The 16,458-nt window shown below is 36.2% G+C and overlaps 2 protein-coding genes across 12 annotated transcripts in view; both read left to right on the top strand.

Moving 5' to 3' along the window:
- Positions 1 to 5,516, top strand: part of LOC127967855 (calmodulin-binding transcription activator 1) — a 289,173-nt gene extending 283,657 nt beyond the window's left edge. For all 11 annotated transcript variants that reach the window (XM_052568601.1, XM_052568597.1, XM_052568602.1 and 8 more), the window contains one exon: positions 819 to 5,516. In XM_052568601.1, the coding sequence (XP_052424561.1) occupies positions 819 to 851 (33 nt within the window). In that variant the 3' untranslated portion in view covers positions 852 to 5,516. The remainder of the gene's footprint in view (positions 1 to 818) is intronic.
- Positions 5,517 to 5,927: 411 nt separating this feature from the next.
- On the top strand, positions 5,928 to 15,447 carry LOC127968631 (vesicle-associated membrane protein 3). Its single transcript, XM_052569943.1, has 5 exons — positions 5,928 to 6,019; positions 8,706 to 8,793; positions 13,460 to 13,618; positions 14,313 to 14,364; positions 14,535 to 15,447. Coding segments are annotated over exons 1-5 (318 nt in total). The 5' UTR covers positions 5,928 to 6,017; the 3' UTR covers positions 14,552 to 15,447.
- Positions 15,448 to 16,458: the final 1,011 nt, after the last annotated feature.

Here is a 16,458-nt window from a genome sequence, read left to right as displayed (position 1 = left end):
GTGATGTGTTTTGTTCGTGAATTGTAGGGTTGCATATTGCGACTTTTTAAAGGTTATACTGTAGTTTTAAGATGGATGCTTTACTTTGGATTATCTTGGATCCTGAGTTTTATATATATTAATATGTGTTTACTCTGTAGTCTGATTGTAGACTCTTAGATGTAAAGAGTACATTTCAAAGAAAATTATTTTTCCCACAGATTTACATTTTTTTTTTTTTTTTTGCAAAAATGACTTTTGTCCTATACAGCGGACAAAAAAGTATTTGGACATTTAAATCCAACTTAAAAATGTGTGAATGTTATTGGATTAGATGCAAAATATCCAACCATATGTCGTCTGTGCTCAAATCCAGGACAAGAACTACTTTTCTGAGCCATATTTTCTTTGTCTTTTGAGCAGCTGGATTGTGGACATGTTCCACTTACGTTTGACAACCAAAAAGTTTCCAAATGTTCAATTTAAACAGTAAATCTACCAATAAACCTTCTGTTCTGCTTGAAAGGTGTGCTTGTGCTATCTTCCCTTAAAATAATTGACACTTGCTTTGATGTTTTGTTATCTACTGCCATGACATTAAGACATTTTTAAGTGTGACTTAGCTTTTTAAGTCGCTGTATCTGTGTTCTGTATGTTCCTTGAGGCTTAAAGATCTTTGTCATTTATAGTGGGGGTATATTTATTGTCCTTTGTTGATGCCAATGAGGAGACAGTTATGAAACTGGCAGGTGTATTGGTTAATGGTCTGTGATTCCTCTGAGGGCCTGGAATGCTTTTGAACCTTCAGGCTAACTTTTTTTTTTTTGGTCTACTTTCAGGGCGAAAGAATTGAGAAAGGCCAAGGAACATGAGAGTGCAGCAAAGAGCCCCGTCGCGATGTAACATCTCCGAGCAGTCTCCTTCTCTTCGAGGTGTTTTTGCCAGAGACAAAATTCTTCAGGAAGACGGAAGATCATCGGATATGCGACGGTTGAACTCTATAGCAGCGTTGTGACTGATTCTGCTCCTGCATTGTGTATTTTCTCGCTACCGGGGAACTGAAATCAAGACTATTGGGGAAATATGACATTATCTTCATGGCATTTTTGCACTCTTCATAGATTTTTTTCTTCAGATTACAAAAAAATAAAAAAGGATAACAAAGGATGACCAAGGAGCAAAGACTTTTTATTCCGACGACGCTTGTAAAATATCACGCAACATGAACAGATCAACGTCAGAAAAACATCATGCCGGAGGCTGCTTCAGATTACATTTTTATATTTTGAAAGGAAAAAAAAAAGACAACAATCAACAAGTGTGGGGGGAAAAAAAGAACAAAACCTAGAAAATGTAAACCAAAAAAAGGCCTCATTGCAGTGAACATATGCATGCAGAGTATTTGAAATCAGTCTCTCATCTCCACAGATCTTTGTTTTTGAAAAATGCTGTCCGTTCATTCAAAGGGAAGCCTTCATATGAATGTAGATGGGGTCAGGGCAAAATTGCTGGGTTTGAAATATCAGTGTCTTACCTTTGTCTTTATGGGTGTTTAGGGGACTTCTGACAACAAATTTTGGGATTGAAGCGAAGCCCTCTGGGCTACTGTTTCGTGTGCACTGTTTTCGACTTTCTTATGGGTCCTTTTCTTAATGTCATTTTTGCTGGCCTGACTTTGTGTGTCCTGTGTTTGTTGAACTGAATCTGGATACAGTGCATGTGTTTGAGCAAAATGCTCCTGCATGCTATGTAAATGTTTTGTGTTTTATTTTCATTCATATTGGTGATATTGTGGCACCATCAAACCAGTCCGTATAAGCCTGTTTGTTTTCGAGTACATTGTTATAAAGACCATTATTTTTATATAGTTCACTTATTTATTTATAAGCTTTATTTACTTTTTTTGCCTTTAGCATTACTGCATTTTTTTTTAATGTGTGAAGGTTTTAAAAAAAAAAAACTCCTGACCTTTTTTAATGTAAACTGTACTATCCATTGTGCCACAGCGCCAAACGTATATTTGCGAAGGTTATCTTCCATTTTTGTGTGTGTGCGTGTGTGCTGTGATACGTTTCTTCATTGTTACTGTCGGTTGATTTTGAAGAGCTCCAGAAAGGCTCCACAAGCTTTCCCGTGGAGTTTCACTGAACATTGCCTTGACTTCTTGACTTTTTGAAGGGTCCCTATACAGAAGCTTCAAAAAACAAAACAAAAAAAAAATCATATTTTTGACTATTAAGTGGTCCCTGTACATATGAAGATGGGTGAAGGAACATTGATAGCCAGACACTTTTTCCGAAGAGGATTGTATTTAAGAATATATAGTATTTTATTCATAAATTGGATTATAACACATTAAGAGACCAACAAAAAAATATATTGTATAGTTTTCTTTGAACGCCCAAGATGTACGGTTTGTAAATATTGTAAATACTGGTTGCGAAGAAGGAGCCATGTGCATGAAACTTTAAGACATTGAGCATAATGTAAAGATCAAATGTAGTGGCAATGGTCTGTAATACAATTTGAACAACGTCACTGTAAGACTTTGTTGAAAAGGTTCTTTCGCAGGACATTCTCTCAAGCATGACATGATTCACGATAAAATCGTAGATTTAGCGGAAGAGCCAAGCGAATCCATCAGACACAATAGGATCTTTCTTTTTCAGGGTTAGCGGAAATAAAACAGTATTTCGTTTTGCTTTGTTTTAACCGATGGTGACCAGTCATGTGAATGCTACAGGACTTAAATAAGCTATTACTTTGAGAAGTATTGGAAGAACTAGTACTGAATGAGCAAACTTCACTCACACACCCAACAGTTACAGCTGAGGTTTCTACGATACAGTGGATAAAATGTCTCCACGGTTTTGTCTTACATTACTAAGTGTACTCACATTTTATCGTCTTGAACTCAACATGAACAGTAGTATTGGATGGAGTCAGGAGGTTAAACGCAGGTCATGTAATTAAAAACGATGTTGACGTGAGGGTTGTGAATGGTTATTTCCATGAGGCGATTCCCATACACGTGCTTACATGCTAGAATCAAACACTGAGAGGCCACGAAAGCGGTCACGGATATTGTGAATGTAGCTCAAAACGCGCCCGTTTCGACTTTCGTCACAATCGACGACTGCCATGTTCATAGTGTTCTTTTTCAATTGTTTCATCATTTCTTGGGGGGCTGCTACCAACTTTCAAAACCCCATGGTTGAGTCACACCGAATCATATTTGATTTCTGTCCTAGCCTGCATTTTGTTATTCGTTAATGCTCGTGCCAGCTATATGGAAATAAGCATCTTTCACAAATTTCTCGGAAAGAAATTTGAGACTGACCCCCTGAACTTCCAAAGTGATTTCAGCTGACGAGAGGCAACATATTAACTTACACCAGCACATTTTGCCTGTTAAAGAAAGCAAGGACGAGAAAAGAATGTGGTGCTTATCTGCTGAAATGTAGTTTTATTTTCTATCCCCCACATCTAGATCCATTGTTTTGGAAGTTAAATGTTTCCAAATGATCTCAGAGACTCGGTATCAGTATTATTATAGAAAGTGCCTAAAACATTTAACCGATATCAGGAGTGTGTCGTTCCTAAAGAAGTTGTTCCATATGAACCAGTTACTTTTTTTTTATGGTATGCAACGCTAAAAGCTGGATACTGTCCAAACAGAAGCCGAAGTCTGTTTTCTCCTCTCACACCCTTTTCACTCCTTAAACACGGACACAGAGTGTGAAGGCACCTTTCATTTTGGGTTTTTTAGGTCGCCCAGTCATTCTGATTATGTCTCCAAAAAGCGACTTTAAGTGACCCAGTATCATACTATGCATGCTTTCATTATTTCTTTCATTTTGTGTACTTTTCTTTCTCTTGTTCCATGTCGGGTCTAAACTGGGCCTGGAAAGTAGGACACGCTCAGTGTAGTTGGCGCATTGTGTAATAACTCCATCCGGCTGTTAGTTTCAAGTCCGAGCACAACTCCAAGCAAAGGTGGCCGCCCTTAACATCCCTTTCCTTTTCCGTCCGACTTGAAACTTCAGGAAATCATACGTGAAAGTCCTCAGTATCCACCAGGAAAAGCTGTTTATGGATCACCAGGTATATGTATCTCAGTTTGGGTCATTCATCTTAGGCGAGGGAAAAATCTGCCTCCCTTTTGTAGTTTTACTCAGGGTGCTAAAACAGGGAGATGGTGTTTAGTATGGAGACTAGATTAGGTTAGGTTAAGTCTCCAGGTTAATCAACAGGAGAAACCACTGGGAATATGTACTTCCATATGTACGTTCGCTTTGTTACAAAACCACTGCTTTCAGAGACAGACCGCCACTTGGGTAACAGGATAGACTATGTTTATAGAGTTTTTAGACCATTTTTCCAAAACTGAGCAGGTATCATTGTTCGTGCAGGTATCACCGCTCATTTAGTATTGCCATATCCCCATGGGATTGGGAATGCATAAGTATACCTCAGCGCCAAATACCTTCAGAATAAGGTGGGAGATCCCGTCCTCTTATGAAACAGCTCAGCATACGTGCATCCGGATCATGCTTTCCGTATTTTTGTGTCAGTTAAGAGAAATATGCACTTTGTACAGCTCACCATCTGAGCCCTTGTACGTTGTGAGTGTGTCTGTGTGTGTGCTTTATCTCAACAGATGACCACATGAGACCAGACCACAATGAAGGTTATAGCAAAACGAGGGAAAACAATATACTGGTGCAGTTTGGAAGTTTGTACCATGTCCTAAATCCTCTCTTTGGAACTCCGGAAATGCAGGTTGGGCTTAAACAGAACTGAAAAACCACTCGATTATAAGCTTTTCACTTACAAGTACAGAGCAATAAACACTTTGTTGTAGACAAGCTCTTTAGGTTGAAAGAATATGGATAAGTCAAACATAAAAAAATAAATAAAAATAGAAAGAAAGAAAAAACTAAAACTAAAAAAAAAAACATTGGGACATGCTTAGTTCACTTCCTCTTATGCAATTACAGGTACACAGAGAGAGGTGTTCAGTGGTCTGTGGACATTGATTTCATATTTCCCAGCCCTAATGCACGTTTTCATCATTTTAAAATGAAGAATAGAAAAAATAAAATAAAACATGAGCCCATATTTCTAACAAGGCAGTGGGCTTTCAACACTCTGCATGTGAAGCTAGTATTAGACCTCTGTTTTCCCCACTATATCTCTCTCTTTCTCCTTCATACCTGCTTTGTGCTCCTTGTATCTTTTCCTCCTCTGATGAGTTCTGCCTCACGTGCTGCTTTCTCGGCCGTCTCCCTCTTTCTGTCCTTCTTGTGAGTTTTATTTATTTACTTTGATTTATTTTTTATTATTATTATATTTTTTGTTTTGTGACTGCATGTGAGAGCATCACTGAATTGTTGGATATGTTTAAAAAAAAAATGAATAAATAAATATTCAGCTGCTGAAGCCATGCAAAACATTTTGAATTGCCCTTAAAATATGGAAAATGTTTTCTGAATGCTTTATATAATTTCTGCTGTAAAATAAAATCTTAAAAGAAACTGTGCTCTTGTTGTTCCTGTTTTCTGCAACTTTCTGTTTTTTCTTTCCATCATATAATTTCTGAAGCCCCCCTGCTCTGAAAGTTCATATAAACACAATCTCATGACTGACAAGATTAAAAAAGAATAAAAAATTAATCTTACCATTTTAAATTCTGTATTTATAAGATTACAGAAACATTCAGTATGAATAACTTTAATTACATTTAATTTTATATAATTGACCATTTTAATTATTTTTGTTAAATATAAGCATTTATGCTATTTACATATTTATTTTAATATGAATTTATTATTTTATAGAAAACTAGAAACTAGCAATATAGTATCAAAAATATTCTATTTTTATTGGAATTTTATATTTTATTATGTAATTGTATTATATATTTTATATTTGACTGAGCTCGTGTCTGGAGTCCCCTCCCTTTGTGCGCGTTCACGTTAGAAGCTTTTAGTATCAACGGGGCCTTCACAAATCACACGTCAACTCAACTTTCAAGAATGTAAGTAAAACTACACAACCATCACTTACACAAGTTTAATTATTTCATACACCCATGCTTTATATCATGTTTTATATGTGTTCCTGAATACCGGTGAATATCAGTCCTAGCGAGTGTGTGTAAAGTTTGTGTTGTGCTAATGGGTGTGAATACGGCTAAAGCAACAAGTTAGCTTAGCTTCAGCTTCCTGGCTTGATATCGACTTTTATTCATTTTCAATCTTTAATTCCATCCCATTCTAGTTGGGATTAGTGCATATGAAGCTGTCAGTTAAGTTTATTGTTAATTCAAGAGTTTTAAAGAGTTTGGTGTGTTTCAATATCCGCTACGTGCTAATGGCTAACCGTTTTTCTGACTGATAACAAAGTTTATAGAAAAGCTGAAACTCGAAACATGCTCGAATTATAGACATTTTGAATAATAATAATAGATTTGGCTTGCATTAGTTGTAGACTTATTGTCTTTTATGACTGGAATGGGAATATATTGTGCCGATACTGAAGTTGCAGCGAAAACGATTAATAAAATAAACAGCGTTAATTAAATTTGCCTAACTGAAGATCATCACACAATTTAATTTAAATTATGTTATAGACTGGTGTTTTTGGCGACATACTATCAACTGCAGATATAAACAGTAACGTTAAATACGTTATATTAATTATAAGAACTATGTTCATGTTTAGTCAGATATGTTTTAAGCTGTTAGGATGTTTGCATGAGAATAATTTCCCACCAACGTAACGTTAATTTAAACATCTTAGTTCTAATCGGCTAACAACTAAACGTTTTTATATGATACTTAATAGATAATGTACTTTGAAATTATATGAAATGGTCATATTAAATGGATATTAAGCATGTATTTTTGGGTTATTTGTTTAGTAATGAACATTATTTATTAACTAGTCGCCTTTAATGATACTAACGAGGAAACGCAAATGATTTAAGACATTTGTGGCCTTATTGAACGTTTTGTGTTTTGGTTCCACTTTCTGAATCACATTCATTACAGTCATTCAGATGTTGAACACTTCTTCATCTTTTAGCCATGTTGAAATTACAAGTGGAAATTGTGCTGTGTATGTAGGTTAGAAATGCTACGCCTCTTAAGAGACTGATAACCTCAATACAACATCTGTTCTGTTCCACTGACAGCCGTGTGAACTTTCTGATGCTGACCTTCTGTCTGCAATGGGGAGTGATGCAGAGCTGCTGTGTCTATATCAGTTTAGTTCTTAAAAATCACCTGTGCTCTGGATGTCATTGACATGATGGCATTTAATACTGGATGTCATTTACAGCTTTAAACATGACACAAAATCCATAACACACATGTCTCAGTCTCAATAATTCACTGCAGAGTATGCAATGCTGAGCAAGTGATGTAATGCTAAATTTCCACAAATCTGTTCTGATAAAGAAACAAACTCCTCTTCATCTTGGATGGCCTGAAGGAGAATTTTTCTATATTATTTAAAACTAAAGTGATAGATCGTGATTAAGCGTCTGTTTTACAACTTACCAAATGCAGGTGGGATTTGTGTAATTTTCATTAAGAAAAGCATGCATTGTGTCTTACTGCTGGCTGGAGGATTTCTGCCACAATCACATGATCTGAAGGCTTATGGTACTTCCACGTCTGGTTGTGGAATGTTTGTGTTTGTCTTTACTTTTGGTGGTTCTCTCTTATTGTCTTTATGCTAAGGTTTACAATTTTATCCACAGCATTAGACGGGAGCAAAGTCTGGCTCGAGGCCTTTCACGTGATAGTGATTTTCTTTTACTAATGCATTCTGAAATAAACTTGACAGACACTTTAACGCCAGAATAAAAGTCATTAGCACAAAATGGCTCACTTGATTGTGCTACTTTGTGAAGAGAGATTTGATATATGATGCAATGGCTTTCTGACAGTCTTAAATGTGCAAATAATTTTTTGGCCGCTGTAATTCAGAATCAAGCTAACATCAGTGGAAATCTGTTTATGCTCTTTGCATATATACGATGGCTTCAAAAGACTTTCATTATAAAGTTCACAGTGTGTTGTAAGATGTTTACAGTTTGAGCTTGTTGAATGATATACCTTCTGTTTTCTTTTCTATTGTGTTTTCACACCATTTTGTGGTCTTACCTGTACTTCCTCTTTCATAAGTGTTCGTTGGAAAGAGCACCTCAATGTTGGTTTACGTTTCTTGTGCAAATGCACACTTTTAAAAATAAAGTTCCATAAAGAACCTTGATTCTTCCATAGAACATTTATATTCCGAAAGGTTCTATAGAGTGGAAAAAGGTTCTTTCACTAAAGATTTTAAGAGCTGTTCACTAAAGGAAACCAAAACTGGCTCTATGGCAGTTATTTAAAAGTCTTTGTGCCACTAGGTGGCAGTACAGTATCACATTCTGTTTGTCACACTAGCTTTCTATTAGAATGACATAACAGGACGAGTATGTGCTTAACAGATGCTTTGTGACTAAATCAACTTTCAATACACAGCCCAAATCACATTAGCAGCAAGTAAAGCGTGTGTTATGCTAGACCTTATTCACTTAAAAAAATGTATACTGACTGGCTTCTCAAGTATTTTGTGAGTTTGCCAGGCTTTTCCAGATATAATAACCTGATATAATTTAAATTTTTTCAATAAAATGTCAAATGTAATACGGTTTTCTCTCTCTCTTATAGGTCCGCCCCGGGTGCAGATGGCTCTGGTTCTGCTGGGATGTCTGGGAATAACCGCAGACTGCAGCAGACACAGGCACAGGTGGAAGAGGTAAGAGGACACACCTGACACCTTTTCTCAGTGTTCTTGGATGGATGGCCGTAAATAATTGACTTGACTTCCGTCTATCAGTGTGATGCGATCTTCTCAGGGATGGTTCCTTTGTTATGTGAACAGTTACATAATCACAGGAAAACTGATGACAGTTACAAGATGTACAGTGACTAATGTGCTCATTAAATATTTAAATGAGCCTTTAGACCATTGGAGACATATTACTGTAAAGAAATAATGATATATAACCCTGGACCACAAAAGCAGTCTTAAGTAGCACTTTGTCATATTTGTAGCAAAAACCAACACTACATAATATGTTGACAGTAATAAAATTAATGTCTTTAATGCCAAAAATTATTTGGATAATAAGTAAAGATCAATTTCAACAAATTTATATTTTCAATTCCCTAAATATATCAAACCTAATTTTAGATTAGTAATATGCATTGCTAAGGACTTAATTTGGACAACTTAAAGTAGATTTTCTAAATATTTAAGTTTTTTTTTTTTTTTTTTTGCAACCTAATTTCAAATAGTTGTATATCAGCCAAATATTGTCCTCCTAACAAACCTTTTTTTGGTCTGCATATATAATAATTTATATACAAAAATATAGAACAAAATTGTTAAATTATTGTAAACAATCTATTGAAAGGATATAGATTGAATGATGGAGTTGAAATGTTTTTGCCATAAATATAGCCACGGCGTTAAACCATAAATAAATAACAAAACAAACAACAATGTAGATAAATTTATGGAAGCAAGGCACAGTACTTTCTACAGGCAGTTTCAACTTTGATAATAAGAAATATTTATTGTGCAGCATATTAGAATGATTTCTGAAGGATCGTTTGACACTGAAGACTGAATTCCGCTTTGTGTCACGAGAATAAAATACACTTTAAAATGTAATCAAATAGAAAACCGATATTTGAAATTGAAATAACATTTTGTAATATATTTTTGATCAAATAAATGTAGCCTCGGTGAGCACTCAACTTCTTTCAAAAACATAAAAGTAAAATCCTACCAACCCCAAACTGGTAGTGTTGGTGTATACAGGTGCATCTCAATAAGTTAGAATGTTGTGGAAAAGTTCATTTATTTTAGTGATTCAACTCAAATTGTGAAACGTGCATTAAATAAATTAAATGCACACAGACTAAAGTAGTTTAAGTCTTTGGTTCTTTTAATTGTGATGATTTTGGCTCACATTTAACAAAAACCCACCAATTCACCATCTCAACAAATTAGAATACTTAATTTCAGACTACTTAATTTACTGTACATGTACATAATACTTGATAGGGCTCCTTTAGCTTTAATTACTGCCTCAATTCAGCGTGGTATGCAGGTGATCAGTTTGTGACACTGCTGAGGTGGTCTGGAAGTCCAGGTTTCCAAGTGCTCCAAAATTTCTTGGTTAACGGGTGCAGTGACTTTGGTTTTCAAAAAACACAATGGACCAACACCAGCAGATGACATTGCACCCCACACCATTACAGACTGTGGAAACTTAACACTGGACTTCAAGAAACTTGGGCTATGAGCTTCTCCACCCTTCCTTCAGACTCTACGACCTTGGTTTCCAAATGAAATACTAACTTTGCTCTCATCTAAAAAGAGGACTTTGGACCACTGGGCAACAGTCCAGTTCTTCTTCTCCTTAGCCCAGGTAAGACGCCTCTGACGTTGTCTGTGGTTCAGCAAATTCCTTAACACGTCTGTGTGTGGTGACTCTTGATGCCTTGATGCCAGCCTCAGTCTATTCCTTGTGAAGTTCACTCAAATTCCTGAATCAATTTTGTTTGACAATCCTCATAAGGCTGTGGTTCTCTGTTGGTTGTGCATCTTTTTCTTCCACACTTTTTTTCTTCCACTCAACTTTGTTAACATGCTTGGATACAGCACTCCGTGAACAGCCAGCTTTTTTGGCTATGAATGTTTGTGGCTTACCCTCCTTGTGAAGGGTTGTGAATGATTGCCTTCTTGACAACTGTCAGATCAGCAGTCTTCCCCATGATTGTGTAGCCTAGTGAACCAAACTGAGAGACCATTTTGAAGGCTCAGGAAACCTTTGCAGGTGTTTTGAGTTGATTAGCTGATTGGCCGGTCACCATATTATAATTTGTTGAGGTAGTGAATTACTGTTTTTTTTTTTTTTTTTTTTTGTGTTGTTAAATGTTAGCCCAAATCATCACAATTAAAAGAACCAAAGACTTAAACTACTTCAGTCTGTGTGCATTGAACTTATTTAATTGAACTGAATGGAGAGGTTGACTCCTAACCCTAGGGTTGTGGGTTCGAGTCTTGGGCCGCCAGTACCATGACTTACATGCCCTTGAGCAAGGCACCAAACCCCGAACTGCTCCCTGGGCGCCGCAGCATAAATGGCTGCCCACTGCTCCGGTTGTGTGTTCACAGTGTGTGTGTGTGTGTGTGTTCACTGCTGTGTTTGCACTTTGAATGGGTTAAATGCAGAGCACAAATTCTGAGTATGGGTCACCATACTCGGCTGAATGTCACGTCACACTAATTTACTGAGATGCACCTATATGTATACATATATTACATTTTAACATTTGATTTAAGGTCAGTTATATGGCATTTAAATTGCATATTATGTTACAGAAGGTGCTACTTTCTCTTTCACTCTCTCTCTCTCTTTTGTTTCTGTGCAACTCCTCCCTCAAATGTGCAGTATAATCTTCAGCAGTTTTCCACATCTCTTCTGTAGTTCACCGCGGTCATATTTATGATTTTTTATACCAGGACATATGTAGGTCTCTGCGCACTTTACACCCGTTGACCTCTTCCTTCAGACGTCTTCATTCAGTCTGGCGTGAGCTCATAGGCTGCCGGCCGGTTATGTAATGCCCATCACTATGGTTATGCAAGTGAAACATGGATCTGCACACGCTGGCTCCCATCCCACACTGTTCTCTCTTAAAGGGGCGGAGCTACATCATCCTGCAACAGGGTTTGTGGAGCACTAGAGCATATATGAGGAGGCTATGTGTGTGTGCTGTTGCCATTGACTTTATGTAATTCTATTATAACGGGATTTTTCATGCTTTCCATTACTCAAAACATCTGCTGAAGATGCGAAGATTGATCACATGGAATATAAGCAACAGGATATGATGTCATTCTCTATGGCTTCTGTTAATGATAATAAATCAGAAAGGCATAATAAACTCAAAACAGATATTTTAATCCATTCTGAGTAGATCAAAGTGCTACTAGTAATTTAGAGAAAAAAGTAGATCATTAAATTCATCCCAGTAGGAAAGCAGATTGATTCTCATGAAGTCAAGAGTTTATATGTTGACTTCTTAAACACGGTCATGTCAGCAACTGTTTCTTTGTCATTCTATTTTGATCTTTGTTTATATAGATTAGTTTGTTGCTGAGTGGTATTAGAAGGAGGGATGTTCTCAATCTAATGAAGGAAAAAATCCCCACAGACAAGAAGAATCAGCAGTGTTCATGATCTGCTTTCCAGAAAGAAAACCTTAAATGCAGAAGAGATCATTGTCTCTTCTGCTCAACAAAGCTGCATTTGTTTGATCAGCTAATAACATATAGTAAAAACTGTAATTTTGTAAAATATTGTAACAATTTTAAATTAAGGTTTACCATTTTAATATATTTCAAAATGTAATTGATGCATTTTATTCTTTTGTTGCAAAGCTGAACTTTCAGCATCATTCCTCCAGTCTTCAGTGTCACATGATCCTTTAGAAATCTTACTATATGCTGATTTGCTGCTCAACAAACATTTCTTATTATCATTATAGAAAAAAAGTTGCACTGCTTATTAATTTTGTCAAAATCTATTTTCTTCTGTATTTTATGAACAGAAAATATTAAAAGAAAACCATTTTGTAATATAAATATTTTGCAACAACAATAAGTGGCACTATCAGACAATGTGTCATTTGATGCATCACGGACTCAAAAAAATTTGTATATCTGTGTGTGTGTGTGTGTGTGTGTGTGTATAAGCTGTCAGGACTAACAGTCACAAAGCTGCAGATGCTGGATGTGTTTACAGACTAAACTATAACTCTGGCACAGATTGGTTTCCCGAATGTTGGATAATCCCAAGAAAATGTTTGCCGAGCCTTAACCTAATTGGATAAATTTTGCCTCAGAGTATATGTGTATTTTGTATTTTCTTTCTTTTTTTTTTCTTTTTTTTTTACAAGCAACAAAACATTTGTTTTAGGTAGTTCTATGAAATCTCATTGGTCCGAAGTCTTACTCGGTCCTACTTTATATCAAATATGGTCAGATTTGCTGTGATTTAGTTGTGTCCCGCAGCATTTTTGCTTGCAGAATAAAAACAGACAAATGTTGCTGGAAACGTGTTCTAACAGGTTGAGATGCTGTGTTTCTCTCAGTGCTTTTAGTTTAAAATGCTGACCACTAAATTCCATGTTCCTGCTGCCTGTCTGGTTTTGAGAAGTCTCCAGCCATCCTGGCAAAAGTCTTGCATAGTTAAACTGATTAATAGACCTGCCCCGTTGTGCAGACAGCTGTTTGTTTACACACATGGCACGATTCCTTCACCTTGATTACTTTTCCAGCACTTAGCAACACCGTTCCTAGTCTTTCTAAGAATCCTGTAATGGGGATCCTCTTATTCCTCTAGGTTGTGGACATCATGAGAGTGAATGTCGATAAGGTCCTGGAACGAGACCAGAAGCTGTCTGATTTGGACGATCGTGCCGATGCCCTGCAGGCCGGTGCTTCCCAGTTTGAGACCAGTGCTGCCAAACTCAAGAGGAAATACTGGTGGAAGAACTGCAAGGTAAGACTAAGATGCACACCAGAGACCATCTCATTTATCATTAAATATGAAGGCTTTAGCGATGATTGGGTATTTTCCAGAAAATGTGGTGCCTGTTAATTTATTTTGTTTTTTGTGCATCTGTAATACAAGCATAACATTTAACTGTAATATAACTCCGTAATATCACATTTCCTTAGTTTCCCATAGCTCATATGCAAAAACAAAGACATTATTATGCAATTGATCATTTCATGTCTTATTGTTAAAATACATTTTGTGCTTCTAAAAGGTCATAGTAAGTATTAAGACATTTTAAAGCCTGTTGAATTGGATAAAGGTCATTGCATTTACATTAAAACTAAGAAAAATATTTCCATACTAAAAATATAAAAAGGTGCAAAAGTATTGCAGGGTGGTCCCATGCAACATGTGCTGTATTCCAAGTGTTGTGCGGGAATACAATAGGGTTTGGTGAGAAACAAACCGAAATTGAAGGTTATTAAAGGAAAATCTTGACTTGGCCGTTTGTCTCTTTGCACGACTGCACTTTAATGAAACACTATAGTGCCACAGTTTACTTCAACTCACCCAGGACAGGCACACAAGTTGTGAAAAATCAAGATTAATAAAATGGTAATTGCAAAAAAAAAAAGTTAACCTTTTAACATAAGGCACCCTTATGACAAAGTGTATTTGTTTGTTGTCTTTACAGATGTGGGCCATTTTGATAGCTGTGGTTTTGATCATTATTGTCATCATTATCAGTAAGTATCAAAGCATTCACAGCCCCTTTAACTTCCTTACATGGGCGGCAGATTGATCATGAGATGCCGGCCCCTGCGATTTAAGCGTTTGAAGAATTTATTTGATTAGTATTAAATACATAGTAGTCTAAAACTAATTCAAACTATGCTTTTTTCTCTCTCTCTTTCAGTCTGGTCGCAGTCATAAGGACAGAAATCCGGTTATAATTGGAGGAGAAGATCAGGATATGAATGAGTATCAACTTCAGAAAGAAGAGAGAGATGATGAATGATCACTCTTCCAATATGTTCTAACCTGCTGATTTTCAAAAGCATATCTTGTAAACTATCCTCAATGTTTTTCTTTTTATACGTTTTGTTTTTAATGACTAGGATTTGAATATGTTCCTGAATGCCATTTCCAGAATACATCTAACACACTCCCCTGTGCAAATGACTGAGAGTGTACAGGTTACAAAATGATCCTTAACCATAACACGCATGCTTTCATGATAACATGAGGCCAAAACATATTGACAAAAACTCATTTTTGTGAAAGCCATTTGCCAACATCTGATCTCATTTATGTATCACTCATGGATTCTTGTGATGGACGGCCGTGATCAGACACTTGTTTTGGCCGCGTCAGAGTCTTTCTGGGACAACAAGACAAAAGAGCCTTTCCTGAACAACCACAGACGTGCCTTTAAACAACTCCACTGCCATCATGTAACAACAGCACAGGACTCTGCTCTGATTTTAATCAGAATATCTGCACAAAAATTATATATATATATACACAAGTTTGAGATATTATTAAAAGATTGATTTTCGAAGTGATAATTCACTAATAATTTAACTGGATTATACATTTTGCCTTATGTAGAAATAGTCTGCTATTAAATATCTTTGCTTAATGAGAATTTCAGTAATATTTTGGTGTTTTCTTCACCTCTCGCTCACGGTGCCAAAACATTTGTTTATCTGAGTTTTTTTGTATGTATGTTTCACGTGTGTATAAATTGTAAACAAGTGCAATTCTATGTTTGTGGCCTTACAAACTGAATTGCCCATGTGGGCTCAATAAATCATGGATTTAACATCCTTAAGTGTGTATAAATAGTTTTTGTTGCTTTTACTCACAAAAGCTGCATGGATTACAGTAGATGATGCTCCAAATCAGTGTATTCAGAGTCTGTCACTCTTGTCAAGGAGAAAGGTGTTCTGGTGTTGTGCATCTCGACCTGCCACTGCTGGTTTAATCCAGTTTGCAATCTACTTTGAGACAGAGGTACACAACATGTACCTGTGAACCAGCCCTTGTGTCTCAAAACAGCTACTGACTCTGGCCTTTCAGCAGAAAGATGTTTCTTTCTGGTCATTTTTGAATCAAAACATGATCTTTAAAAAGTGTACTGAATACTTACCCACAAAATCAAGACATTGTATGGTTATTAAGATGAAGGCTTTTCTGTACTGAAAATAAACATTAGAATGATTTATTAAGAATCAGGACAAAAAAATAAAAAAGTGCTTCTGCAGTGAACAGAAGTAGACATTAAAACACATGATAGAAGCATTGTTTTCTGTGGAAAAAAAGTTAGAACTGCAAGAAGTAAACTTGCCATTTTTATGGCAATCTTATGAATAACATTTTTCATTTTTCTCCCCCGATATAAAGTGTGTGTGTGTGTACATTTATTATTTTTTGATTGGTAATAAATAATATACTATATGAGGCACAGTCATGAATTACTATTCATTAATATGGTATATTTCACATTAACGAACAAGCTTTCATCACAGTAGGCTACTTGTTTTTCTTTCTTTTTCTTCTACAATATTGGTTCAGTTCCTAAGAGTCACGAAATTTTACTAGTATTTTCAATTACTTATTTAACAAGAAGTACAAGTAACAAAAAAAAGAGTTAAAATTATATAATGACATTGCGATTTTTATCCGCGTAACGTTACATTCACGCAAGCTTTATGAGCTTAACCGTGGATCTTAACGGCGGTCAGGAAACTAGATCAGGAGGTTGACGGTAATCTGTCAGCTTCCAGGCCGCGACGTAACATACGGCATCACGCGCCGGTGTAGTCACGACAGCTTAC

This window comes from Carassius gibelio, chromosome B11, assembly GCF_023724105.1.
Source record: "Carassius gibelio isolate Cgi1373 ecotype wild population from Czech Republic chromosome B11, carGib1.2-hapl.c, whole genome shotgun sequence".
NCBI classification, from domain to species: domain Eukaryota; kingdom Metazoa; phylum Chordata; class Actinopteri; order Cypriniformes; family Cyprinidae; genus Carassius; species Carassius gibelio.
The sequence above is the reverse complement of the archived record's forward strand: the minus strand, read 5'-3'. Positions and strand labels throughout refer to the sequence as shown.